The sequence below is a fragment of the Solea solea genome, chromosome 8 (genome assembly GCF_958295425.1).
Source record: "Solea solea chromosome 8, fSolSol10.1, whole genome shotgun sequence".
NCBI classification, from domain to species: Eukaryota; Metazoa; Chordata; class Actinopteri; order Pleuronectiformes; family Soleidae; genus Solea; species Solea solea.
The window spans coordinates 19,833,680-19,860,132 of NC_081141.1; the positions used below are offsets into that span (position 1 = coordinate 19,833,680).

Here is a 26,453-nt window from a genome sequence, read left to right on the forward strand (position 1 = left end):
CTTGCTGGTGCAACAGGGCAATAATATAGAAATCTGAAAATACATAACTAAAATAAATGACATTTTCACACAATAGATTCTTGATATCAAGTGTTTGAATGGCCTGCAGCTCTGCATGAGATAGAAGCTATTTTACTCCATACTTTTCCAATGCTGCCACATTATTGTGTTGTCTTCTGTTGTGCGGCTCTACACCTGCAATATCTAAAGTAACAACATTACCCCCGCTATGGTGTTGTATTCTTCCTGTCAGGTGTGTATTTGCCTCGGTTACATTAACCGGATTGTTGTACCACACAAAACTCTAGTAATCTTACACGTCTGCTGTATTCTTTTACATTGTATGATTAAGCACTAAGACATCTTTGTGACTCAGTTCTCGTAACTGCAAGAAGATCCGTATCAGGTTTTTATCTGTTGTTAAAAACATTGAATAAAGCCATAGATGGACTCACACGCTCTGTGTTCTCCTCTGTGTCACGGCTTTGAGGCCCGAAGGCATAATCTTTTCTATTCTTAGACAGGGGGGGGGGGAAAGAAAATGTGAAGAGTGAACATAAAGAGTTTAATTAGAAGCCTGGGCTGCTCAGTGTGTTGGTGCAGTCGGGACGGTGCTGCAGGCCGATCACAGACTCTTGTCAGTATGTGGGACACTTGGCAGCAGCTGTGTGGTGAGACAGGGAACCTGGTTACTGACATGTGTATGTGGCTGCTGCTGCTGCTGCTGTATGGGAACCAGAGGCTTTACCTCATTTCAGACTGACATAACATATTGAAGTGCAACCCCCCCCTCCTCCTCCCCTGTTCTCACACACAGGCTCTGACATTCACCCGAGCATGCATGAGCTGTGCGTATGTGTGTCGACTGCACACACATTTTTTTGAATTTGAATCCGGCCTGTTTTTGCACAGTCAACAACGCAGTTGACTCAGGAGTGCAGGAGTGTTCACAAAGTGTAAAATTAAAAACCCAAGGAGTTAAAGTGCACATAAAAACACATGGCAGCAAGTGTGGCCTCTAGAAAAGCCAGTTTACTGTCAGTCAGCCTGAAGAGTAAGTGTGTTGTTGCATGTGTCGTTTGTATTTGCATGCAAATAAAAAAGAAAGAAAATCAATATAAAAGTACAGCAATGGAGAAATGAAGTCAGAAGGACGTGAGGAAAAGGAGAGAGGAAAGGAAGTTACGAAGTGAGCAGGGGAAATGTAATAAAAATGACTAATGGGTGATCTAAACATGAGGTTAAAAAAACAGGTAAAAGAATTAAAAACAGAACAAATAAAATGTAATGAAATAGTTAATTGATGCTTAAAATAAGTAAGTAAATAGATTAATAACTAGAACTAGATCACGAAATAGGTGCAGTAAAATAGTAAAGTGAAAGGTCTGTTAAAGGACACTAAAGAGTAGAATAAAACAATTAGTGACAAACCCTAAAATGAAATAAAAAGAGTACAAATAAATGATAAATCTCAGGTAAAAGCCAGGTTAAAAAGGTAGAGGGCTTAAGTTTGTTGTTGAGGCCTCACCAAAAGTTTTGGTTCTGTATGAATTATGCATTATGTTTAATTTAGGGTTGATAGTTTGACAGTGAAAGAGAAAGTGGATGATGGGTTGAAATCTATAGGAGCTCAAATTCTGCTCTTGTTTGTTGCCAACAAATGCTGTTGGAAAAGGAGCGAGCAGTACTTCAAGTGATGCTTGGGTTAATGGATTAGTTCAAACTTTTCATCCACTTTATTTTGTGGCTGCTGCAAAGTTGTCTATGCTGCACTATATATCCTCAATAAATCACCGCAGCTCCTTCCCAAAAAAACCTCTAAAGGTCTTTCACGGTCCATTCTGTTCTTTCACCAAAACATTGTTAGGTTGACCTGCTGCGAGGGCCCCAGTGTAACATACAATGAACTGCTTTAAAATGGCCACTGCAGCCAGTGATGAACACATAATAAATCTTGTGAGATAATGAAACAGACTTTAGTAGAATGATGAATGTAAAGTGAACAGAGTTTACAGCTTTCATTTGTCCCTTTATTGATGCACAGAATGTGAGGAATGAACACACAGTTTGTTTCACCAGAGACTTTGAAAACGCAACCTTTTTATATAAATATTGATTGGGTAACTTAAGAGATTTTAGTGTTTCCCATAAAAATTGTTAGAATTCAAAGACCAAAACTTCACTGAAGATATTTGGGATTCAAATCTAAAGTTAAATTACAGACAATAGTTCAGCTTTTAATTCCTGTATGTACACTCACCGGCCACTTTATTAGGTACACTTGTTTAACTGCATCTTAATGCAAATATCTATTCAGCCAGTCATATGAGTATTTCAGTAAGTGCTGATTTATTGGGTTGTTTTTTTTTTCAAACACAGCTGTCTCTAGGGTTTACAGTGCTCTGATAGACAAGAATAATTTGAGACTTACATATGTGTGACTTACAGTACTCCTTACAAAAAATGTCTGCTGTGCAATGGGTAAATTTGCTTTCAGGTTCTTACAATACAAGACTAAAAGTAAACAAACCGCTGGTGTGCTAAGCAACGTAAATTTGAGTTTGACTTAGGACAACAGCTGCCTTTGTTGACTGACACTTTAGTGAAGAACGCCCGCCCCCCCCCTCCTCAAGAAAAAAATAACACTTAGTGGCATCAACCTCCACAAGGGAATGGGCCACACTGGTTTTATGTACTGATGAGTCCAAGATTAACCAAAGTAATGGAAAGGCCCACAGAGAAAGAAAGCAAGAAAGGATCTGCTCATGATTCAGAATACACAGATGGTTTTATGGCTGCTTCTGGAATAGTTTTGTATAAAATCTCTCGAAACGGACGGATCAAATGAAATGAACTGCAGTGATTATTTATGGTCCATAGATAATGACTGAGGCTGCACTGGCTTTTTTTGCTCGTTTAAACACCATGTCAAGGTTTTCCCATATTCACAGACACAGACTGACTGGTACCAACGTTGGAACCGACAGTTATATTTGCCTCAGCACGACAGTAACTTATGTTCTATTTTCTTCTAGCTGAATCAACAGGCTTGTGCTTTTGGTTCTGTGTTAAATATACCAAAGAACTACAAAACCAGGTGGACTGGAACATTTTGTGGTCTTCGGTAATCCCATTTATAAGCACTAAGGAAAAGTGTTATTCCATAATTCAAAACACACAAAACAAGGCATTTACTTGACATTTTACTGTGTTGAATTGCTCATTTTGACACAGCATAACATCAGCTCTGAGGAAAAATACCTGTGTCCTTACCCGGCGCCTTGCTACAGCTGCACCTTTGACATGAACCTGACCAAACAGGAAACTTTAGGGACACAAGAGTTGCCTCTTTCAGGTTCCCCAAGACCTCAACATCAGATCAAACTTGAATCAGTTTATCACCACATACCTGCTGGAGTAGTGACTGGCAATAGAATAGAATAGAATAGAATAGTATAGAATTAGAGCAGGGCAATAATTCAACAACATTATGAAAACTTTTCTTCAACAAAACATTCCACATAACAAAGGTTCAATATTTATTGACACAACAAGATATTGCTATTGACTGATTTGAAAATGCAATTTGTGCAATAGACAAACAAATACTACTGCGTGTTTGAAGAGAGTCCAGCAGAAGACACACATTCAAATATGAGACACATGGGCGTCAGGTACAGTCTTCTAAAATGGAGGAGTGGGACATACTGTATGTGCTACCGGCAGATCAGGAAGCTGATTCTGTCCGCTGCAGTTTTAGAAAGTATTATTAATGAGAAGCAACAACTATGATTATCATCGTCATCTTTATTTATTATTTATAAAGCACACTTCATGCAAAGAAGCAACCCAAGGTGCTTTACTCTGACAAATAAAATCAAACTAGCAATCAAACTGAAATAAAGCAATACAAATGATTTATCTAATGTGCTTGCTATATATGTGCGCACGCCTTTGTGTCTGTATTTATATCTTCGTGAGGTGCTGCTTCATGTCTCTTCACGGCAGCAGTGCTCAAATAAACATTGTATCATGATATTATTGGTATCGTAGACCATATATCGCGTATTGTGATGTACTCTGTGATTCCCACCCTTATTGAGGAGGAGACAGGTAACCAGTGCAGAGTTGTCCATGGTGCTGTACATCCCATAAAAGGACAGGACATGGGTGATGATAGCTCAGTGGTAGAGTGAGCTGTCTTTCAACGCAAAGGTTGTGGGTTTGGTTCCTGGCTCTACTTGTCTAAATGCACGGCCTGCACATACAGTAGATGCATTGTGTGAATGGGTGAGTGGCAAAACTGTAGTGTGGTCATCAAGACTAGGAAAGTGCCATATAAATCCAAACTATTTAAATTAAACAATGTAAAGTAAAAGAAATATAAAAGAAACGTTTTGGTTTTTTTTTGTAATGGATTTATTTTTCCCACAACATTATCGTTACCTCGCTCTAGTTTGGGGCGATAAAAATAAAAATTGCTGACTTCCACCTGACAGTTGCACCTGTGTGATAATTGTGGAGCACTTGAAAGAAGCAGTCGTTCCTATGGAGACTGTCCTCCCCCCCTCCTTACCCCCTCCCCCTCTCCGCTCTCTCCCTCTTTCTCTCCACCCCCTGTTGTGTGGTTCCTCCGCCTGCGTGTGTGTGTGTCTCTGCTCCTTTCAGCAGCGTCACTCTATTTAAATTCCCTCGGTCGACGCTGTCGGCATCCCCCGAGCTCGCGGTTCAAGGAGAAGTTTTGTGTGTTTGGAGAAAGACGTTTTTATCGGTTTTTATTTTATTTTTATTTTTTGTTTTAACTCCATCGCTGATTCTTGATATTTTTCTGCCTCGTCATGTCTGCAGAGATGCGGCGAAGCAGCAGCGGCACGACCGCGGTGAGTGGCGGAGGGTTTGTGGAGTTTGTGGGATGATTTCTTAAAAAAAAACGTCGTTAAAATTAACTGCCCTGTAGCTCGTTAGAGGTCGGACACTGTAAGAAGTAACACCACACTTAGTGCAGCTGCCTGTTTCTGTGTGTGTGTGTGTGTCTTCTTCAGTGACTCGACTCATTGTTTTTTTTATGAACTTTGTTCGCTTTCGTCTGCTTCTTTACAGCTTAAACGTCCTCTATTCTTCTCGGTATTGTGTGTTTTTTTAACCCGTGTACCATCATGAATTATATTTAATGATAGTTATCTCACTTGTTTCACACCAGCTGAAATGAATGAAACTCATCAGACATGTTGGAACTGGGAGCACAGTTGGCGTCTGTAGAGTTGGAGCTTTTGTTTGTTTTTGGGTTTTTTTTAAAAGGAAAACACTAGTTTAGTTTAAATGGTAAAACGTGAGCTGTTTGCTGGGGGTCGTGTATTTAACGTGTTTGTCTATGTTTAGCCGGACATAATCCGGTCTTATGTAATGTATGGGAAACATGGTAAATACACTCACTGTTGTTGTGATTGTTAGGACAGGAGGACGATGTGGCCAAAAAACGTTATCACGATTTTAATCGGTCCATATTGATAATAATCGTGATAAATCAATAGTCGTTTTTGGTCTTGAGTGAACCTCTTTGTTGTCAGAGAACCAAACACTCTCATCCAAAACTGTTGTTTTTGTTATGTCTCTGTTTACTCAATGTATTAAATATATATTCAACTGGTCCTGTACATCTATGGGAGAAAATGATATCTCAATATGTATGGTTGTTGAATTATTACCCATCCAATCCTATGTATTGTCATAGTACAACATTTGTTGACGTCCTAATAGAGCGTTCATTTAAAAATTAAGAATGGCAAAGAAAAGTAATATTTAAGTATAAATAAGGACCATACAGTGTGGAATACAAAAGCAGACTATAGCATGGTGAAACATGTCTGTTGTTGTTTTTCCTTTGGCTCTAACCTCCATTCAAATATGTCCTTTTAATTTTTGAGTCGTGCTGCTCACAGACAGACAAATAGACAGACATATTTTGCCTTATACAACTAAAACCAGAGGAAACCCTAAGATATGACACGAAACAGTTAAATAACTGCACACTTTGTTTGAATTCTACATATGAATGTTGTTAGGGTGCTTTTGAGTTAATAATAATTTAAAATATGTACATCAATATTAAAGCTTTCCTTCTCACTGACCAAGCAAAAATGTTTTTACAGCTTTAAGTGAAGACAATGGCTCTATTTTAGTTTCGTCTGAACTGTCTCTCATAATAGGATGTTGTTCGGACCATCAAAGAAAGAAAACACTGTTTGCCCTCTGTTCTTTTGTTTGGTCAACCTTTATGAAAGGGTCAACATGTGTGCATGCAAAGGTTTAGAATTTGAAAGAAGCAGCACAGCCAGTTTTCATGATTCATGTCTTCATCACCAGGTCCCGATCAAAAACATAGAGCGGGAGCTGATCTGCCCGATCTGCAAGGAGCTCTTCACTCACCCGCTGATCCTGCCCTGTCAGCACAGCATCTGCCACAAGTGTGTCAGGGAGCTGCTGATGCTGAACCCTGACGACTCTTTTGACGCTGGTTCGGAGTGTTCATTACCGGGCAGCCCCCGGTCCAGGGTTCCCTCCCCCTCTATGGAGAGGTTAGACAGGCTTGTGCGATCAGGTGGGTCCCGGGGTAAGGAAACCAAACCTTTTTGATTTTCTCTGTAGATTGAGGCAATGCCTTCTTTAGGGGAATAATTTAATTGTGCACAGATTATTGCAGGGAACTTGATCTCGCATTTCTGCACGGGGGAAAAGTATTTCTCAACAGCAAGTGTATTGAGGCATTAGAACTGTGTTTGTGTTTGAGGCTGGAATGTTCTGCCAAAACCATTTAAAGGTGTTAAAGTAAGCTGATGGAATACTGATCATCAGGAAATGCAAGAATCAAATGCATATTCTTCCAGTTGTGATAACTTCCCACAAAGGCAGCACAGGGCAATAATGGCAACTTCCTCTTTCATTGTCTTCCTCCCAACTCCCTCAGCTTCAGTTTTTAGTTCTGATGTCATCTCTGTGGCTGCATTCAACAGGTTTCTGGAAATGACCTTTTATGGAAATGGATAAAAGCTTTAAAAAAACCATATAAATAAGAAAACATGTAGTTGCAAGTAAAAAGTGAAGGACGTAAAACTGTAAAAATGTAGTGGCACAGTGAAAAGGATGAACCAGTAAGCAAAGCTTTAGCTAATGCAAATTTAGATGGTGAATAGTTCTATGGAAACACAGCAAGACACACGGCATTGTTGTATGATGTCAGGGTTTTTAGTGTGGCACAGACACCACCCCCTCCTCCCTCTTGCCACAGTTTAACTGGAACACACATTTAAGTGATTTGATAAGTTTGCATTTCAGGCTACTGTCAGTCATACATTTTATATATAATCCTGTCTGTATTTACAGGATTTGTCAAATAAACAGCAGAGAATTTGACAAGCTGAGGCGTTGACGTGCTCTCTCAAGAGTAAATTGCCTTCACGGTGTCTCCTGCAGCCCAGGGGCATCAAACACTCCTCTGTCATGCAGGGCGGCAGTAGGTGTGGTGCAGGTAGCTTAATGTCGCACAATTCTCATCAAATTCTCAGCTAAATGATGGCACCGCAACAGCCAAGCATGAATAGGTCAATGTCCAAGCTTTTAATACAGCATAATAATGGGACCCTCTGTCTTTCCAGCTGCTTTCTTACATGCACTGATCTCTTGTCTTGAGGGTCTGTATGTGTGAACACAGATGTATGCAGATGTCGCACCGGACATTTTTTGTCTGACGGCTCCCCCGGTGAAATCTCTGGATAATGTCCAAGTGAGTTCATGTGAGAATGCAGCAGGAGAAACTCTGGATAGTTCACAGCGAGTGAACAGGCGAATGCTCTGCTTTTCTGCATGCTCAACCTTGCCTGGATCCTCTGGTGGTTCTCCTGCTGCTGGGAAAGATAATCTCCTGTTGCGTTCCTCTTAAGTTGAATGTCTGGGCCCAATTCTCCTGACATTATCCTGACTCTTTGTCTGAAAACACTTCTATTCCCGACCCTCAAAACGTCAGGACAGTTTGGTTGTCGTCATGCCGCCATGATTATAGATTAAGTGAACAAAAATAATTGATTGAGTTATAAAAAATTTTCACTTTCATACACCTACAAACAATGTTTCCATTATCTGGAAGTGAAAGTGCACACATGATTGTTATTTCTACACTCCATTCATGTATAACTCGTAAATTGCAAAAGATCTCATGAATGTTGAGTCATAAAGATAAAGCACCTGCCAACATTTTTCTTTATGGTGATCGTGAGATGAAAGTGTGTATATAACTCTCCATATTTTATTCCTACCATCTTGCTTCACCACCTCACCATCTGCCACACTAATTTAACCCCGTCTCAAAAGACGTTCATACACATGAGTCAGAGTTTCCAAACAGGTGCACTGAGGTTTGTGTTATAAGTTGCATTGTGTTTCTTCAATGCTCCAATTTGTGTTATATACGAGGCCCTTGAGATACTGTTTCCAACTTTCATACCACATTCTAATTCTAAGCAGAGTACAAACGAGAAAAGCGAGACAACCTTAAAATCAAAAATGATGACTATGCAAAATAAAAGCATGCTTTGATTTTTCTGTTGTTATATACCGTTCAAAGCAATATTCAAAAGCAATAACCACACAATTAGTCTGTTTACATGAGTATGTATGTAGTATGTAACTGGGTTTCAACTCAGGACATTAACATCACGTTCATGAAATGTTTTCTTTTTCTAATGCATTTTTTAAATTCCAAATTGCATGTGTTCAGCAGTTCAGCCGAGTCTTGGCTTGTATGTGGTTTGTTCTTATTGAAAGTGCCGCAACGCTTACTACAACAGCTTGTCTGCGAACTATAACGCTTGTTTGAGTCTGCATTGTTGTCAAGTAATGCACAAAAGAAAGTGAAGAGGTGTTAATGGATAGAAAAAAATGCAAATATTGTTACACAGCAGCCATTTTGACACCATCTCGCACAGAGGTGGTGGAAGCACCAACTGAAACACTTCTCATTCACTTGATAATAGAGCAGTGCCACGTGCTATCAAACTGCATTGTTTGTCCATTGCTTTGCTTTTCTCAGTTCTGTTAAATCACATTGTTCAAATATTCCAACACAGGCACTCGCCAATCAAGTCATATTTTTTTCCTCCCATGTTGCTGATTTTTATTTTTATTTCTTTGGACAAAGTACATGTAACGTTACACCTGGACATCACATCACATTTCCATCACTTTAGCAACATTCTTGCCGTGTAGTAAGCCTTGCTCTGTTAATCAGGCCAAGTTTACGTTTGAGTCCAACATTACTGATCACATAAACAGTCTGTTGGGTCAATGTAAGTCAGGACAGTGTGAGAGTGAACCTCCAAGCTGATCGTTCATTTGATTATTAACATCTGTAATTTTCCTTCTGTGACCTGATGAAATGGCTACTATGCAAAGAGACCGCGTTGCCTTTTTTTAGATGAATAAAAAAACTGTAATATGGATTGGGTCACAGCAAGTGAGTTTGTGTTATGTAGTGTAATTTAACTAAGATGCCAACTAGGCTCAGACCAACAGTCGGAATGTAAAACGGGGCTGAAAAGACCCTTGGAGTACAGTGACAGGAACAGCTTTTCTTCAGCTATTCAGCCATGGTTCACAGTCTGTAAGACTGGGCTCTCAAACACAGCTTCCCTCTTTCAGACTCACCCCCCCTTCTTTCACCCTCAATGAGTTCATTCTTCATTGGCAGGACTGCATCTGTTGACTCAGAAAATCATCAAATATTGCATTTGAGCAAACCAATCTCCCGCACAAGGGCAACTCTTGTATCCCTGATATTCCAGTCTTCTCATGCTGTGAAAATGTTACTTGATGCCCCGTCTTTTAGACATCTTTCATGTGTATTCATGTGCGGGGTTAAAAAGGTCACGTCAAGAAAGAAACCAGCCATTAACATGAACTGTGAACAGATCACGTACGACTGGAATTCCCTCGAGGATTATTCAGTAAGTTTGATCCTGTGTTAAGTTCATTTAATACAGCAGATTACAAAACCGTTTATAATTAGACACCTCAACGTTTGTTATGAGCACTATCTCAAACGGGACGCCCACCTAATTCTGCAGAGCACCCTCAGCCCTGGGAGATTAGATCACTGGTCGTCATAGTGACACAAGCTGACTGTAGGGAATGAATGCGGGATTAGGTGAAGAGAGACAGAAAAGACTTGAGGCTATATTTATCATTGTGCAGCTTGGACTAGTCTTGCTGTGCATGGACAGGTGACTGGCAGTTTCTAAAAATTCACCATTTTCTTAACTCCATTTTAAATTTTTTTTTAGTAAACTCTTGACAAGTGCACCTTTTTTAAATTTGGACTAATAAAACCTCAAAGTCATTGAGGAATAGTTCAGCATTTTGTGGAAATGTGCTCATTCGATTGAAACCACTCTGCTGTAGATTTAATGAAACGGTAGTTTAGACATTTGACATTTGCAGATAACATAACCACAGCGATGTATTTATAACCTAAACTGTGTAGTTTCTAAATAAAAGGTTTGTTTCTTAATTTCACACAGTTAAAAAAAAACAGTCAGGTTTTTATCCGCGGTTTCTCAGAACAGATAAAATACTGTTCAGTGCTCACTTTGTATGACTAGATCCTAAAATATGCACTACATTAAATATGTTATGGTACTAAATCTGCATGTTAAAAGGGATAAGTTTAGTTTATGTAGTTGTGTCAGAGTCTTCTCATCTGACTTTCTGCAAGAGTGGGACAAAGCATATTTCCCCAAATGCCGAAACCTCCTTTTAATTTTCCCAAAGGTATTCCCAGTTTAGATGTGTTTATGGTTACAATTAGATTGCAGTATGTTTTCCAAAAACAAGTACAGTTTTAGTCCAAGTGCTAAAATATAGACCACAAACGTTTCAGTGCACAAATCAAGATTTACTCGTGCTTGTACTTGTACCTGTTCACATCCTGTGTGTGTATATTTGAAACACTGTCTGGTATTTCACTCTGAACTGCATCGCCTCATATTTTAACCACAAACCTTTTATTTGACTTTTCAGTTGATTTGTGTTGAACGACTAAAAATGTTTATAAAAATGGCTCACACCTCACTCCATGTTATGTTATGCATTGTTTCATTTTTCTTGTTGGTCTCACCTCACTTCTCTGTTCATTGCTTGCAGCCACAGTGCGAAGGTCGTTTGGAAGTCGAGGTAGACGCGGGCTCCGTGTTTTGAGTAGCTGTAGTGAGTACAGTGTTTTATAGAAACCCCCCCCCCATGTGAAACCCTAGTTTGGTTCTACCTTTTTTCTCTACTTAGTCTACTGTAGCTCTGTCAACACAACCATCCAAACTCACACCAGCTTTTAGTTGTTGAAAATGTATTTATTCTTTGACACATGACGCAACAAGCCAGCTCACAATGGCTCAAAAAATCTCCATTGAGCATGAAAATTACATTTATAAAAAAAAGAATCCAGATTTACAAAGCGTATTGTAGGTGATAAGAAAAGACACTTTCCTTTTGTTATTTTCTTGGCAAAACTGCTATTTCATTTTATTTGTAGGGTTATACAAAGAGTGAAGGAGGGGGAACAGAATTGTAAACTGATCAGTCAGCATATAACAGTGGTAGGAAGTGAAATAAGAGGGGTGTATTCTAGGAGCTGACGTGTGTGTGTATACATTAGCTAAGCATTGCATTCATTTTGTTAAACGTGGAGGAAGTAAAACTGCTTTATTGCGAGGGAGAACCCAAGCTCTCAGCTGCTTCAGAGTTCCTCACGCACGTACTGAAAATATGTTTGAGCCTGCTCAGACTCTTAACTGGCCTTTTCTGATTCATATCACTGTGCCTTTAGGCCGCTGTTTATACTTCACTTGACAATCATTGCCGTTTGAGTAATGGTTCATAACCACTCAGACCTGTTTCAGCTCACCTCCCTTAAAAATGTTTTTGCACATGATTAATTGGGAAATGTCAGATTGCCATCCAAGTAAAACAATGCTGAATAAACATTTTGGTTTAAATGGGCCGACTAATGTTATTTGATAGGCTCAGTGGGAGTTTCAAAAGAATTTAATTATCTGCTTTCTGTAAAAGGCAGGGGAAAGTTTTAATTTCTTCAGCCCTCCGATTTAATGGATTAACATGGTTTTTAAATTTTAGAACATTTTCTGGAGATTGAAATGTTAACACTAATGGTAAAATAACCTTGAGCAAATATACAACTCAGTTGGAGGAATGCACTTACATTAACAGTATCATTTTATTGTCTCTTTTGTTGCTAAAACTAATGCTATATCAGTTCAAGCGTCATTGTGTCTTTTTTAGATGCGTGTTGGTGTGTAGGGAAGGAAAACCAAGCTCCTCGTGCACAACAAGAGTGTAGCAGCTCTGCAGTGACTCGTCAGCTTCTCCCTCCGCAGCTCCACATGCACACACGTAGCTGCAGGCGTCTCCCGTTAGCTCACACAACCTGAGTCACTGAGCAAAGTCCCGACTCGACACGCGCACTTCCTGCCTTTGCAGGATGAGTATGTCTTTTTATGCATCACTCACCGGTTTATATATGTCGTTTTATCCACCTCACGAGACCATATCACTTTTCATTACCGTCATCAAGTTCATCATAACCGTATGTTTCAATTTTATATTTGTCTTCAGGTAAGACGGTAGCAAACGAACGTCAGTGACTCAGTTTATTGTCCGATCAGGCAGACTCTGCCTCTCGGGTGTAAAATGTCCCTGCACTGTCACAGTCTTCTGCTCTGCTCATGTCGCACAGCATGCACGTGGCTACTCGTACCGTTTACATGTTTGCTGTTCTGCCACTGCTTTTCCCTCAGCTTCACCCTTTGCAAAGTGCTATTCTGAAGTAGCGCTGGTGTGTTTTGCTTACCTGAGGAGTGTTTGATTTAATTTCCAGGTCCTCGGAATCGGAGCGGAAATTCTGGCTTGAAAACTGAGATAAATCCAGCACTCCTCGGTTCCCCTGTCCCTCAGAAACGTGAAGCATAACTTTCATTTCTGCGTGTATCTACTTCAGTTTGCTGGCTTTAAATGTGTGGTACCCGTGTGTTAACAGACTCCTGCTTGCGTCTGATGTGACCTTGTGTACCACCTTGTCTTCACCTCATGTGACTGTGTTGCTGCTTTGTTATGATGCTGCTGCGTCAATAACAAGCGCAGTCTTGTGAGAAACTCTTTAAAGCAGCGTTGCTTTAAGAGGAGTCATGTTGTCTTGTAAAACACATGGTTTGCTGCATTGAACTGGACATGTGATCATATTATAAAGCTGCAACTTTTTTTTCCCGTCATTACAGTGTAATGCTTGATTCAAAAAATGCTTGATTTGTTTTGTTTTTTGAGCTTTTTCTGTTAATTTCATCATTCGTCTTTAGAATATAGAATTTATTTTCTTTGTCCAGATCATTGTGAGCACTTGAAAGTATTTTTCACTCCTGTGGTAAACATTAAACTTGTAGTGAAACATGGATTACTCATAAATCCCTATGAGCTCCAGGGATGCTATCCTCCCAATCCCGTACCTCATTACTCCTCATTCAACCCCAGTTCTCTTGGATTGTCTCTCCTCCTGGATTCCTGTATGATGACTACTTGATGTTTTGCAAGTTTTTGTGTTTTGATCCATACAACCATGTCTTGATCAAGTAGTGGTCATTGTGGAAATAAAGCACAAAGGGAGACATGCTGAGGCCCTATTTGCGAGTACTTGACATTTCCATACCAGCTATCAAAAGGCTTCTTTTGCCTTAAGATCATAGTTGGCAAGTGACTTCCAATGATGTCATGCTGCATTTGTGAACCCAGAATCTGTTCAACACAAGGGCTACACATTTTTTCTTAGCCCCTTTTTGGATTATTTTGGAAAAAAAATGTTCACTGTAATTTGAAGACAAAGAACATTGTTGTTCACATGTCAAAATAGAGCCTCTGGCAAGAAATGAAAACTGGGTGACTAAAGGCCATCAATCTGTGCTGCACATGTTCCTTTTCTCACTTGTCTGCCTTTGCCCTCCCTCCTCCAGGCTCCATCTCATCCCCAGGGTGGCGCAGAGGCTCTGTGACCCCTCGAATCACCACCATCCATTGCCCGGGCTGCCAGCATGACATCGATCTCGGCGAGCGCGGCATCAGCATGTTGTTCCGTAACTTCACCCTGGAGAGCATCGTCGAGCGCTACCGCCAAGCGGCCCGCGCAGCCGTGGCTATCATGTGTAACATCTGCAAGCCTCCGCAAGTGCAGGAGGCAACGAAGAGCTGTATGGACTGCAAGGCTAGCTACTGTAACGAGTGCTTCAAGCTGCACCACCCATGGGGAACCCCCAAAGCTCAGCACGAGTATGTTGGTCCCACAACAAACTTTAGGCCCAAGGCAAGTATCGTGAAATGAGAAAACAAATCGTCCTCATGCGGTTGTTGCATGCATCACAGATCAAGATTAGCATGTATAGGCTTCAGGAGTCACCTAAGGAGAAAGCAAGTACCTGAAAAATTGGTCACTGCGCACAGGTTTTATGTTGATGGGGTTGTTTTTGTCTGAATCTTGTGAAAGTGATATCTTAAAAACAGCTGGAGGGAATTACAGTACATTGCATCTGGCACAAACGCTCACTTGTACTCAAGAAAGAACTGATTGAATTACATTAAAAGTCAAGAGCAATATGACTTGAAATACTTTATGAGCTAGCTGACAAATCAACATAAATGTCTAATTTATTGCGTCTATTGTCCCTAAAACTTCACTTTTTATAAATTGGTGGTAATTGTAGTTGATCTTTACTTTCTATGCAGGAATGTCTCTATAATATGATCTAGAACATGAGTTGATTATGTATTGATAGTTCTGTTTTTCAAAGTTATTGTACAACAGCCTGTTTCATTCCCTCTAGATTTCAGTTTATGTTCTAAATGTGTCGATATGTTAAATTTCTCTCTTAGTTTCTTTTGGTGAACAGCTAAGTACTGTTTCTGATTTACTATTTTGGATCTTTTCTGAAAAAAATGGTCTATTTATCTATTTTGAAATGGTTCAGGAACCGTGTCGATCCTTTTAAAGGATCAGTCATCTTCCTGTTTCACTTCAGCTTGTTTTTAATCACTAACGTGAAAAAGCAACATGCAAACACATTTGCTAGAGGCGTTTTGTTGGACTCATTTTAACTTGCCATTCTAAATATCCCAGGTGCTCATGTGTCCGGAGCACGAGATGGAGAAGGTGAACATGTACTGTGAGGTCTGCAGACGGCCCGTGTGTCACCTGTGCAAGCTGGGAGGATCTCATGCCAACCACAAGGTCACCTCCATGAGCAGTGCCTACAAGATTCTCAAGGTGCCACAGTCACACACTGTTTCACACAGCGTGTCAGTCAATGATGTGGGGTGTTTGTTGAATGAAGTGGACTTTGTTTTCTTATCTGTGTGATGATGTAGCACAATACAGGCTTATGAGAACAATGATTGTACTGGGCTTGAATACACAGTGCTGTGCAAAGTCTCGGTCCTCCACCATTAGATTTGTTGTTTTAGCAATATTATATTGGCCACACATTTATAGGAACATATCCAGAAAATAAGGGAAACATGTATGCAGTTTTTAAAATGACACATGCTTGAGTATTACATACACGTGTGTGTGTGTGTGTGTGTGTGTGTGTGTGTGTGTGTGTGTGTGTGTGTATATATATGTGTATATATATATATATGTATATGTGTATGTATGTATGTGTATACATTTGCACATAACTGTAGTTCCATTGAATTCCAATGTGTGAAGTAATCATGGCCAGGAACATAAGCATGTGGAATTAGAATATTTTTGGAGTGAAAGTATCTATAACTACAATTGTGATTCAGAAACTCAATCCACTGGTATTAGAGTTACAGACCTGCAATAACTTGATTTAATATGAGGATTCAGTGTTGCATCATAGTTTATTTAACAAAAACATTAAGAGCATGTGTGTTTTGTTGGTGATGTGCTGCCAACTGTGACTGGTCCATGAATATCTCCTCTCCTGCTGTAATGTTAATGCCTAACCTGTACCTGTGTTGTTGGCAACATGAGACTGTAGATAGCAATTTCTCTTTCCCCAGATTTGTACCATTCAGTAGAATGGATGTCAATCATTTTTAGTCTTTGGTTTAGACAGAAATGTCAGGGTTGCTATAACGGCACTATGGAACAAAAGAACATCAAACAGCTGACAGAATGGCTATTTAAGTGTCATATACTGAATAGTAACTTAATCTCACTGCCATTAGCCCTCTAGTGTAGTGGACTTGATGGTAGTTGGTTCAGCAAGTTCAAGCAGAACCTGCGAAAGTCAATCTGCCACTGTATGTGGACACAAACACTGTGGTGCTTAATATTTAATGAGGCCATTTGTTCTCTTTGATTTTGTGTGCATCGTGTCTTCCAATTGCTGCATGACTTATCACATGTCACGAAAACCCTTCGTCATTCATTTGCTTTCAGTTTTCATCCGTAATACACTGTCACAGTCACCGTCACAGGCCCCACTGTTTAGGACGCTGTACAATGTCCTTATCCTGACATTGATAATACTGTGGGCGCTGCTCCTGCTGCAGTCAGTTATTAAAATCCTGCCATCCTGTTCCTGCCAAAAGCACGTATATCAATAAAGTTTTAATGTTGACAGTGTTACGGGCAGATGCATATCCAGTCAGTGTATAGCAGTCATATCGTATGCATATATCTCAGTGCTGTGTTGGTTAGCATGTGTTTCAGACTTGGAGTAAAGACCTTATAAAACCCACTGCATTGTAAACACTGCTGATCTGCTGTCTCACCAGGAGAAGCTTGCCAAGAGTATCCATTTCCTCATCAGCAAAGAGGACCAGGTCAGGACTCAGATTACTGATCTTGAGCATCTCATCAATCAGACCGAGGTGAGAGAGCTGAGTCATGCTGCTGCGACTTTAACATCCTTTTTCTCCCCACTCCTAACTTACAGTCAATTTATGTCCAAGTTGATTTAATTTATTGTGTGAAAGCTGTATTGTATCTAGATTTTCAAAATCTATTACATATTTTTATTTAATTTTTCTTTCAAATCATTTATGCTTTCATTTTCTAACTTAAGATTCACCTCATCAGGAAAATATTATTTTGGATGATATTATTATACAAATATTATTAGATAATTAATAGTTCTGAACTAGTTCCCTTTTTGACCACAGATGATAAGAGTAGATTGAACTTCTTACAGGATACAAATAAGCTTTCTCAAAACCAGTCTGTTAAGTTGATGAGCAGTGACACACTTTTTTTGTGTGTGTGCAAATAAGGAAGGTCGTTGAACAAATAACATGCAAATCACAGGGAGCACAATATTTGCTTACTGTTTTCCCTCACACACATCGGGCTACAGTGTTCAAAAGTATCTTTAGTGTTGGTTAGAGCAGTGTCTCTGAAACCAGTGAAGGCCTGTACATACTCTGCAAGAACAGAGAAATGTTATTCTTTGTGGTGGTGGCAAAAACAAGAACAAAGTTAGTGCTGACCCGGACATTTCATACTTCACACTCCTGGGAAGTCCTTGTGGGGAATGACAACACTTCTGCATTAACCACGCCCACTTCTAATTTCTGGCCAATCAAACAATAGTTTTCAGATACCACACAAGAAAAAGGGTTCTGCGCAGATGTGTTAAGAACAAGCTGCAAGAACTCCCAAAGGAGAGTTGCAAGAAAATAATGACGTCATTCTTTACACCGCTGACATTTGTCAAAATAAAACCAGAACACTACAGCTGGTTCAGGGTAACTGAAGTGCAGCCCCTGCCACAGTTTAAAACTGTAGTACTTAACTATTATATAAAAAATAAACCTCCATTACATTCAAACCTTTGCCAAATGAGTTCACACAATCTATCAGCTCCAAACAACACAATCTGTGTTTCTCAGCACAGCAGTAGTTTTATGTCAAGATAGATGGAGGCAACAGCAACATTGTGCTAGTAAAGTGAGACCGGTGCAAACAACAGGTTGGAGTGTGAAGGAAATTGCAAAGAGGAGCCCATGAAAAGTTTCAGAAGTGAAATCAACTGCTCAACAAACCTGAAACACTAGGTCAATTATTAAATATTATCAGTTTGTACTTATTATCTTCACTTGTTTTTTCACTCGTTATACATCTATTTATTAAGTTAAGGGCAATAAAACAAGGGGAAAAATGCCATTTGTATTCACCATTTTTTATTCATGTATTACTAAACTGTACATGTGACTTTTCATCCTTGAAGGAAAACGGCCAGCTAGCAGAGCGTGAAGCTAATGAGCACTTTGAGCGTCTGTTTGAGACTCTGCAGGAGAGGAAGTCTGAGATGCTGAGATCCATCGAACAGTCTCGTAACCGGCGCCTGAACCACCTCAAGGGCCAGGTACAGTATATCTATTGTATACAAGTTTCCTTTCCTTTTTTGTTTTTGTTTTTACGTTATAGATCTGTCTAAAAGGTGTTGTTAGGAATTAATGAATTTAGATCACGCAAAAGTATGTTTTTTTCATTTCCCAGGTGGAGGAGTACCAGGGCATGTTGGAGAGCAGCGGACTAGTTGGCTACGCACAAGAGGTGCTGAAAGAGACTGACCAGTCCTGCTTTGTTCAGACTGCAAAGCAGCTCCATGTCAGGTACAGCTGGGGTGACTGACATAAGCATCTCTCTTAAACAAGTGCTTTGATTTCAGTGTATTTTAAGATGATTTCTGAGATATTTATGTCAAGTCTGAGAGCCTTTAAATCACACATTATATTGTAAACGGGATCATTTATTCTATTTATATAGTTTCTATGGGGATCTTCTTCCTTTATGTGTTGCCACAGCAGATCACCTGCCTCCATCTTCCTGCATCCCTTGTCGTCAATAGTCCAAATAGAAACTTGCACAATTTGTGATTTATTTAAACCCAGAAGTAGTCATATTTCAATTCCTCTAATTTATTTGAAATAACATTTAAAATCTGGAACTATTGGTCAGTTGTTTCAGTATAATAGAACCTACATACACCTACACAGCGTAATCACTACTGCTTCAACTTTAACAAAATGCTAAGCCAAGCTGTTCTTCACAGCTTTTACCTACTAAATTCCTTCCTGCAATCAACTCTAAATGGTCAAATCAATAAATAAGCTTGACAGTGATCACCTCAAATTTGAATATATTACAAATTACACAAACTAATTGTAACTATTTAATATCAGTCTGTTATGACAAATGTTATGTTTATATGCGTCATCAGTGACCCCTTCCTGTTCCCCAGTGGATTTTCAAATTAGATTTGGTCAGTTTTTAATTTTAGTGTTGACGGCATCAGTGTGATTATGTGTTTGAGACGCTTGAGTGTGACGCATACAGAGCCACGTGTACAGAGGAATTAAGGAAATGAGTTGCAGTGTCCAGTCAGTGTCTTTTTTTTTTGTCTCTCTCCTAAGCTAAGTAATTGATCTCCATTAACGGCTTTGGATAATCAGGGAACCTTTTCACTCATGAACATGATACAGGGCTGTGCTCATTTTTCTCCTGTTAATCCTCCTCAACACTGAAAGATGATGCAAAAATAGATGCAATTAAATGAAAAATAGTATGTGGGAAGATACCTGATAAGACTGAGAAGGTGTTGGGTCCTGTTTTGTGTCCTTGTTCTACACAAGTAGGCTTACACTAATTATAATCGTCCTTCAGTGATGATGGTTTATTCATGTTATGTCTGCATTGTGTGTTTTCAGGATCCAGAAGGCCACAGAGTCTCTGAGGACCTTCCACCCTGCAGCCGACCCCTGCTTTGATGAGTTTGTGTTGGACACGTCTAAAGAGGAAACTCTGCTCAAGGAGATGTGCTTTGGTGGAGGTAAGACTGGTGTTATTTCACTCAAGTGGTGTGAGATAAAAGTGGACACTTTTAACACCAGTTTGCTCACTTTTATTTTTATGCTTCCTGTTTTTCCAGCAACCAAAACCAGATTTATCAGATTTTGAATGTGGTTGGGGATGTTTTGATTTACAAAATATGTAATATAAATACATGTTTGTTTGCTGCTTGGCGACTTTATGTACTCAATGATTCATCCACTAATGTGTTTCCACACAATTATGCCTTTCTTAAGAAACATCCTGCTGGAAAATGTGGTGTTTTCTGCAATTATTCTTCTCTATGAAGATGAAAGACAGTGTTCATGTGTCCTCTGGATCAGTGGCAAAATGTGACTGCATGCAACAACATAGACATAGTAAACAGATTGTCATTGGCTGTTTGTCACATGCATGGCAGTGTGAACTGTGTTGTGTTAAAAGGTCAGTGATCGTCTGTGGGCAACTAAATTGGATCAACAGTTGGCAGACTGGATTTAGTCAGAGTGGATTTTACTGCTCTGTGAAGCTTTGTTCTGATCTGCTGATTGACAAAGACTTGGTGTGAAAACAACCTCTCGGGTACAAGTTTCCCAGTGGGAAAAGGGGGATGCAGGTTTTTTTTTTCTTTTTAAAATAAAGCACATTCCACAGAATATCTCACATAATTGTACTTTTACTCTGTTTGATAAGGTTGAGGCCAAAAGTAAACCTTAGGAGTCCATTTAAAGGTTTGTCGGGTGATCAAATAATCAATAAAACATGATCAAAGATCAAAGGTCTGCTGAAAAATCAATAAGTGTCACTGAAAGATCAGAAGCAAAGTCAGTATCTTAGAAGGTGATAATCTCTGACATGACTCATAAAACTGGACTGATGTGTGCATTGCAAAACACGGTGAAACCTTTTGTAAGATTAACATGTTTACGAACTTGAGTCTGCATATTGCATGTAACAAATTCTGGAGAAATGTACATATTGTAACACAAGATGAACGCTCAATCTCGCCATTTTAGAGAAAGTGGAGGAAAATAATTCCTGGATTTTTTTTTTTAATGGAATCAACAGATGGACTGACAACCACAAAGTCCTTACTCTAATCACATGAGAAGAGCTTGATGTACATATTGGTTTGTGTGGTTCATATGTAATGTGACATTATGTGTCTCAGTGACTGGGATGGAGAGTGGGTTGTTGTGTGGTATTGTTTATCAGTGCAAATGATAAGACAATCATTTTCAAGTGTTAAGATCCAGAGTTTCCCAAATTATTGAGAGGTTGAATGCTGGTGAGGCATAGAACCATTCTCCTTTTTTAAGTGGATGCAGTGAAAACAACTGACGGTTTCTGCTGTCGGCGTCAAACAAAGCTGACTGTAACATGAGCTTGTGCCTTTTGTTGCCGGACTGCAGAGCCTTCTGTTGGTTTGTCAAAATTCAGTGATTAGAGCGTCATCTCAGAGGCTGCAGTTGATGATCAAATTTCAGTGGTACTGCTGATGGTTTTCAGGAACATTCGATATTTACATAGGGATAGAAATGGGTTCCACCATGAATCCACAAAAGTAAAGTTTTAAAGCATGATTTATCTAGTTGTGAAGATGTTTTTGGGCATAAAAATTACACACAGCATCATATGTTCAGTGGACACAGGGCAAAAAGTGGCAGCACATAATAAGTGAGGTGGGAAATATCAGAAAAGGGACTTTGGTAAGAAATTGATTTATCAATAAAATTATTTACTTATGTTGGGTATAAATAGTCATGTTTTCTTTTCTTCTATCATAATATGTATTCTGAAGGAAATGGTATTTCATATAAAAGTTGTATGCAGGGAGTCAGTGCTGCATCATATTTGGGGAAGTGTTCCATGCAGCAGTTGGGTGACAGTGATGTGTGTTTTTAATTTAAGTGGTCTGTACGAGTTAATGATGCTCGTAGTCCAAGTTTACAGAGAAAAGAAGCAGTGGGGGCATTTTTATTGCACAGTCATTTAATTGAAGAGTTGGCAGGTTAAAGAACCCACTCCACAGTGTTTTTTCAATGGTGCCCCAAACTATGATACATCCATTATACCGGAGAATGACAGCACATTCATCTTTTTAATAAGGATGTTTTCTTTAATGAAACCGGTTTCTGAACTGACTCGTTATCGTCTATTACTCAGTTGCTGTATTTGTATACTTTGTCATAGAAATCCAATTACTTCCCACTTTTAAAGTGTTTTGTCATCCATCTTGTTAAAACACAAAGCTGCAAGTGTTCACTTTTATTGACTGTTTTTTTGAGTGACCCCCTCCTCTCTTGGACAACACTGTGCTTGTGCTCTCCCATGTTAATGCAGCTGTGGCCTTGTTAGCAGATTTTGACCCCATGCTCTGCTTCTCTCTTGAAAGGCTGAGCTGTTGAGTGTAAATGTCCATTTGTGGTTAATTTTAAGATGGAGACATCTTCAAACGTCACGTTCAGCAAAACACTGCGGTCGGCCTGTTTTCCACTTGTACAGGAGGATACAGCGTATGTCAGATTATAGGGTCATATCAAGTTAAAAGGTCCAGGTTTGTCACATTTACAGTAAAAAAAAACAAAAAAACACTGCAGTCAGTGTAACGTGGCACTGGTGCTGGATTATTGCTGTTTTTTGTTGTTTATACTGTGGGGGATTCCAGCCTGCTGTGCAGAATAACTGACTGCCTTATGTGGTCCCAGCTTTTTAGTCAGACTGTTGAAAAGAGATGGAATAGACATAAGATAGGGAATTGTGTTGGTTATCATTTGAGTTTAGATTAGTCCAGAGTTCTAACTCATTGCTTTCTTTGTTTAGTACGTGTGTAACATGAGGGTGTAGGAGAAATGTTGACATGAAAAGATTGAAAATCTTCAGTGTCATAACTCAGAAAAGAGACAGTTCCCTCTGGATAAGAGATAAAAGGGAATTTGGAGCTAGTTATTTTCAGTTCCCTAAAAAGAAACAATGGCAATTGCAGGGTTTAGGTATGACAACAGAAATGAACAAGGTCATCTTTTCTTTGTTGCTGTTAAACGTAATGTAGTTGGCAAATTATTGTGCGCTACCAACCACAATGGCTGCAAGAAGAGAGCCGTTCCTGGGAGAAACGGAGGACATAGACTCAGGATTAGTCCGAGTGAATCAGAGAGGCTCAAAGCTCTGGTCAGCAAGGGGTAGAAAATGAGTAAATGAAAGGAGCTTTGGAGCTGGAAGGAATTGGGGATTTGAAAATAACACAATAAAGGAGAGTTTAGAACGAATAAGAATTCTTTAAGCGATAAATATACAGTATATGTGTAAAAAATATATATATATATATAAAAAAAATGTAAGTCAGCGAATGATGCCTCATATGAAATTTTACAACCACCAACAGAAGGGAAGACAAATATGCTGAAAAGTGGAACGGGAGAAAGGGAAAGTGGGAGAGAAGAGGAGAAGGGGGTGTTAGGTGGTGGTGGTGGTGGTGCTTTAAAGTGCATTTCCTGGCAGTGAGTCTATGAAAACCTCTTAACAGGCTCCATTATGCAAGACAGTCTTGTCCATTGTCCTGAGTGGATAGTCCTGATCCTGACAAATCTAATCTTTGCCACACTTAAAATGCCTCATTTGCTTATTAAGCTGCATTACTGCACTTTCCTTGTGTTTGCAGTATTTTTCATTTATGTTTAAGTCTGACTCTTTCTGTCTGGAAAAAAAATTGTTATTCTTGCATCTTTGGTTTCTAGTTCTTCATGCTCTTTGTTTCCCCTCTCCAGTTCCGGACCCTCCGTTGATTGACCTGTCCCACAGTAGAGTCTATAATGAGGCCTCAATCTCCTGGAGGCTTTCTGACGATCACTTGCCAACTGATCACCATGTGGTCGAGTACCGCAGGTGGGTGCAAACAAAGACGTGACATTGTGTAGATAAAACGGGAAAGCTGTTGTGGATGTGGAAAAGTCTGAATTATTTGCATTTTTTTTACAGACTCGGGGCCCCGAGCCCGTCTCCATCCCAGGAGGACGTTGACGATAGTAGTGTCTGGAGGGCTACAGACAGGGTCTATGGCCCCAGCACTGTTGTGAGCGACCTGGAGCCCAACACCTTGTACTCTTTCAGGGTCCGAAGCTGCAGGAACTCAATGTTTAGTCCCTACAGCCCTGAAGTGACTCTCCACACACCCCCTGCACCCGGTAAGCCTGCAGAACGTTTTCCCCATAATGGGTATGTGTTCATTGTCTGTCCTTTTGAGTCTTACATTTGAGATGTTAAAGGGAGGAAGAAATGTGTTGCAGCAATTTTGAAGTTGCTGGGGCTGAAAAAAGTGGTTAAAACCAAGTGCTTTCTTCGAGCCACAACATGTGAATAACTCAATAGCTGCATTAAGCTACTGCTTTTGACGAACCCGCCCCTTTTATTGGGCCTCTTTTTGCTGAATGGAGAGCAGCAGAGCTCCTCACTCTCTCTACATTTCACAGTACCTGCAGGAGTTAAGCACTTGTCCCTGCTTAGAAAGACGATGAGATCTCATATGCTTCACTGTTTTTTTTTAAATGTTTAATGGTGATTTGTTGTACGTAATGAAACAAACAGTGTTTCAGTGATCACCATGCTAATGACTTTTGTCTGAGTTTGCATGGTTGGAGGGCGATGAATAGTGTGAGAGCTCAGATAAAGAAACCTGCCGTTACATTTGTTGCTGGCATTCATTAAAAAGAATCATCGTCCCCAACCATCTGCTGAATTTCACTATAAATATTTTTTTCGTATCACTTTTAATTTATTTTCTGCCTAGCAGTCGTGAAATTCATTTTCATTTTAGATGTTTATGGTTTGCTCAGGCATTTGTGGCATTGTCACTACCCAGTTATGGTGGGGGGTTTGCATTGAGATCAGCCCGTTGCACACATGCACTCACGGCAAGTCGCTCTGATCGAACATGACTGTGCTGTTTGTGTTTTGATTGGACCTTCTACATTCCTGTGCTCTCTCGATCGTGTAAGACTGAGCAGATGGATTCACTGTGTGTCTGTAATGAGGTGGAATTTCATGCTGCGGTGAAATAACAAAATGTGCATGTATTGATGGCACGAGTATGAGGGGGACACAGTTGTGGTTTTAGACAACAAAGGTTTCTAAAGAGACATGGACCTGCGTTAGATTTGAGGATTCATCTCCAGTCTGATATCACTGTCAGGGCCAGTGTTTTCCCTGCTGTAAAGCTGCACATAAAGCCCCAGCATTGCTTGTTTACCCTCGAGGTGGCCGTATACTATTCTCATTATCATGCCCTAGTTGGTATGAGGATTTTGTTTACACGTTTAAATTAACAGATTGCATGGGATGGCTGAGTGTAGATGTCAGCTTTATGTGACCTGGATTATGTAAATCGGAGCCTTTGGCCTATAAACTATTTATAGAACAACACAAAAATAAGGGTCCATTGAGGACCGTTTTATTCTTCATGGTGTGACGATGGCAGCACATACTCTGCACGTCTTTGTGTAGCTTTTTAACATTGTGCAATTGCACCCTCTTGTGTCAGCCTCTGCCCCTTGCTCCATGTCAGACTTGAACAGGGAACAAACATTGTCTGTGTACATGCTCAACAAAATCAGTGCTCTTCTTTAACCGTTTTCATCTCTCCCCTTGCTTCTCTTCACACACAGCTTTTGGTTTCCTGTTCAGCGACAAGTGTGGCTTCAACTTAGAACGGCTCGCCCTGAACAAGCGGCGGGACACTGTGGAGAGTGTCGCCGGCATGGCTTTCCTGCTCGCAGCTGAGCGCGTGCAGACGGGCAGTTATATCGGTCTCGACTACATAATCGGGGACACGGGGATTTCTCAGGGAAGGTATGTCAATAACTGACTAACATGAGAACTTTTTTTTTTTTTCAATGAAGTTGTATCCAACAGCAGATGTTACTCATGTTCTCAAAAGCAAAAAACTAAAAGGAATGAGATGCCCTCGTCATGTCAAAAATGACAAAATACAGTCCGGAACACAGCTTGCCGTGCTCGTTATACTTAATGATAATATAAAATATTAAAGAGAGACCAGTAGAATTATTAAAGTGTCATTTACTACCGTCATGGCTCCAGTCGTTTTTCACTATTTACTAATGAGGAGAATTTGGCACCAAGGATGTTTGAGGGTTTGTCAGAAAATGAGTATCATGGAACTGAATAGATCATTTATAATCTTAAGTTCAGCATTAAAAGACGCAATTTGTCCTTTTCTCTTCTGCAGACACTATTGGTCATTCAAGGTGGAACCGTACTCCTACTTGGTTAAAGTTGGAGTGGCCTCTGACTCGAAGCTGCTCGAATGGTTTCACAATCCCAGAGACACTAGCAGCCCAAGGTAACGGCACGTCTATATTCATAACGCAAGGTTATCCTTTATAATTTGTGTGTAATAAATAGACATGTAGGGAAATGTACACAAGTGCAGCACGGACGTAAACAATCTCATTACAGCAATAAGTGGGTTTGAGTCTCTCGTAATCCTGTGATGTAAGAGGACCTGCATAAACCTCTCAAGAGCTTACTCACAGAC

At 39.9% G+C, this 26,453-nt stretch overlaps 1 protein-coding gene across 6 annotated transcripts in view; it reads left to right on the forward strand.

Annotated features, from left to right (window-relative positions):
• The window catches only part of trim36 (tripartite motif containing 36), a 30,975-nt gene that overhangs the window by 1,006 nt on the left and 3,516 nt on the right, over nucleotides 1–26,453 (forward strand). Inside the window, exons 2-14 of one of the 6 annotated variants that reach the window (XM_058635923.1) lie at nucleotides 4,851–4,880; nucleotides 6,364–6,598; nucleotides 12,938–13,018; nucleotides 14,061–14,407; nucleotides 15,218–15,364; nucleotides 16,849–16,944; nucleotides 18,300–18,437; nucleotides 18,572–18,687; nucleotides 19,783–19,904; nucleotides 23,671–23,788; nucleotides 23,882–24,087; nucleotides 25,564–25,747; nucleotides 26,145–26,258. In XM_058635923.1, coding sequence (XP_058491906.1) covers nucleotides 4,851–4,880; nucleotides 6,364–6,598; nucleotides 12,938–13,018; nucleotides 14,061–14,407; nucleotides 15,218–15,364; nucleotides 16,849–16,944; nucleotides 18,300–18,437; nucleotides 18,572–18,687; nucleotides 19,783–19,904; nucleotides 23,671–23,788; nucleotides 23,882–24,087; nucleotides 25,564–25,747; nucleotides 26,145–26,258 — 1,934 coding nt within the window. Of the gene's footprint in view, nucleotides 1–4,639; nucleotides 4,881–6,363; nucleotides 6,611–11,190; nucleotides 11,221–12,937; nucleotides 13,019–14,060; nucleotides 14,408–15,217; nucleotides 15,365–16,848; nucleotides 16,945–18,299; nucleotides 18,438–18,571; nucleotides 18,688–19,782; nucleotides 19,905–23,670; nucleotides 23,789–23,881; nucleotides 24,088–25,563; nucleotides 25,748–26,144; nucleotides 26,259–26,453 lie in introns of those variants that run through there. The other 5 variants (XM_058635919.1, XM_058635918.1, XM_058635920.1 and 2 more) reach the window with 5 other exon arrangements.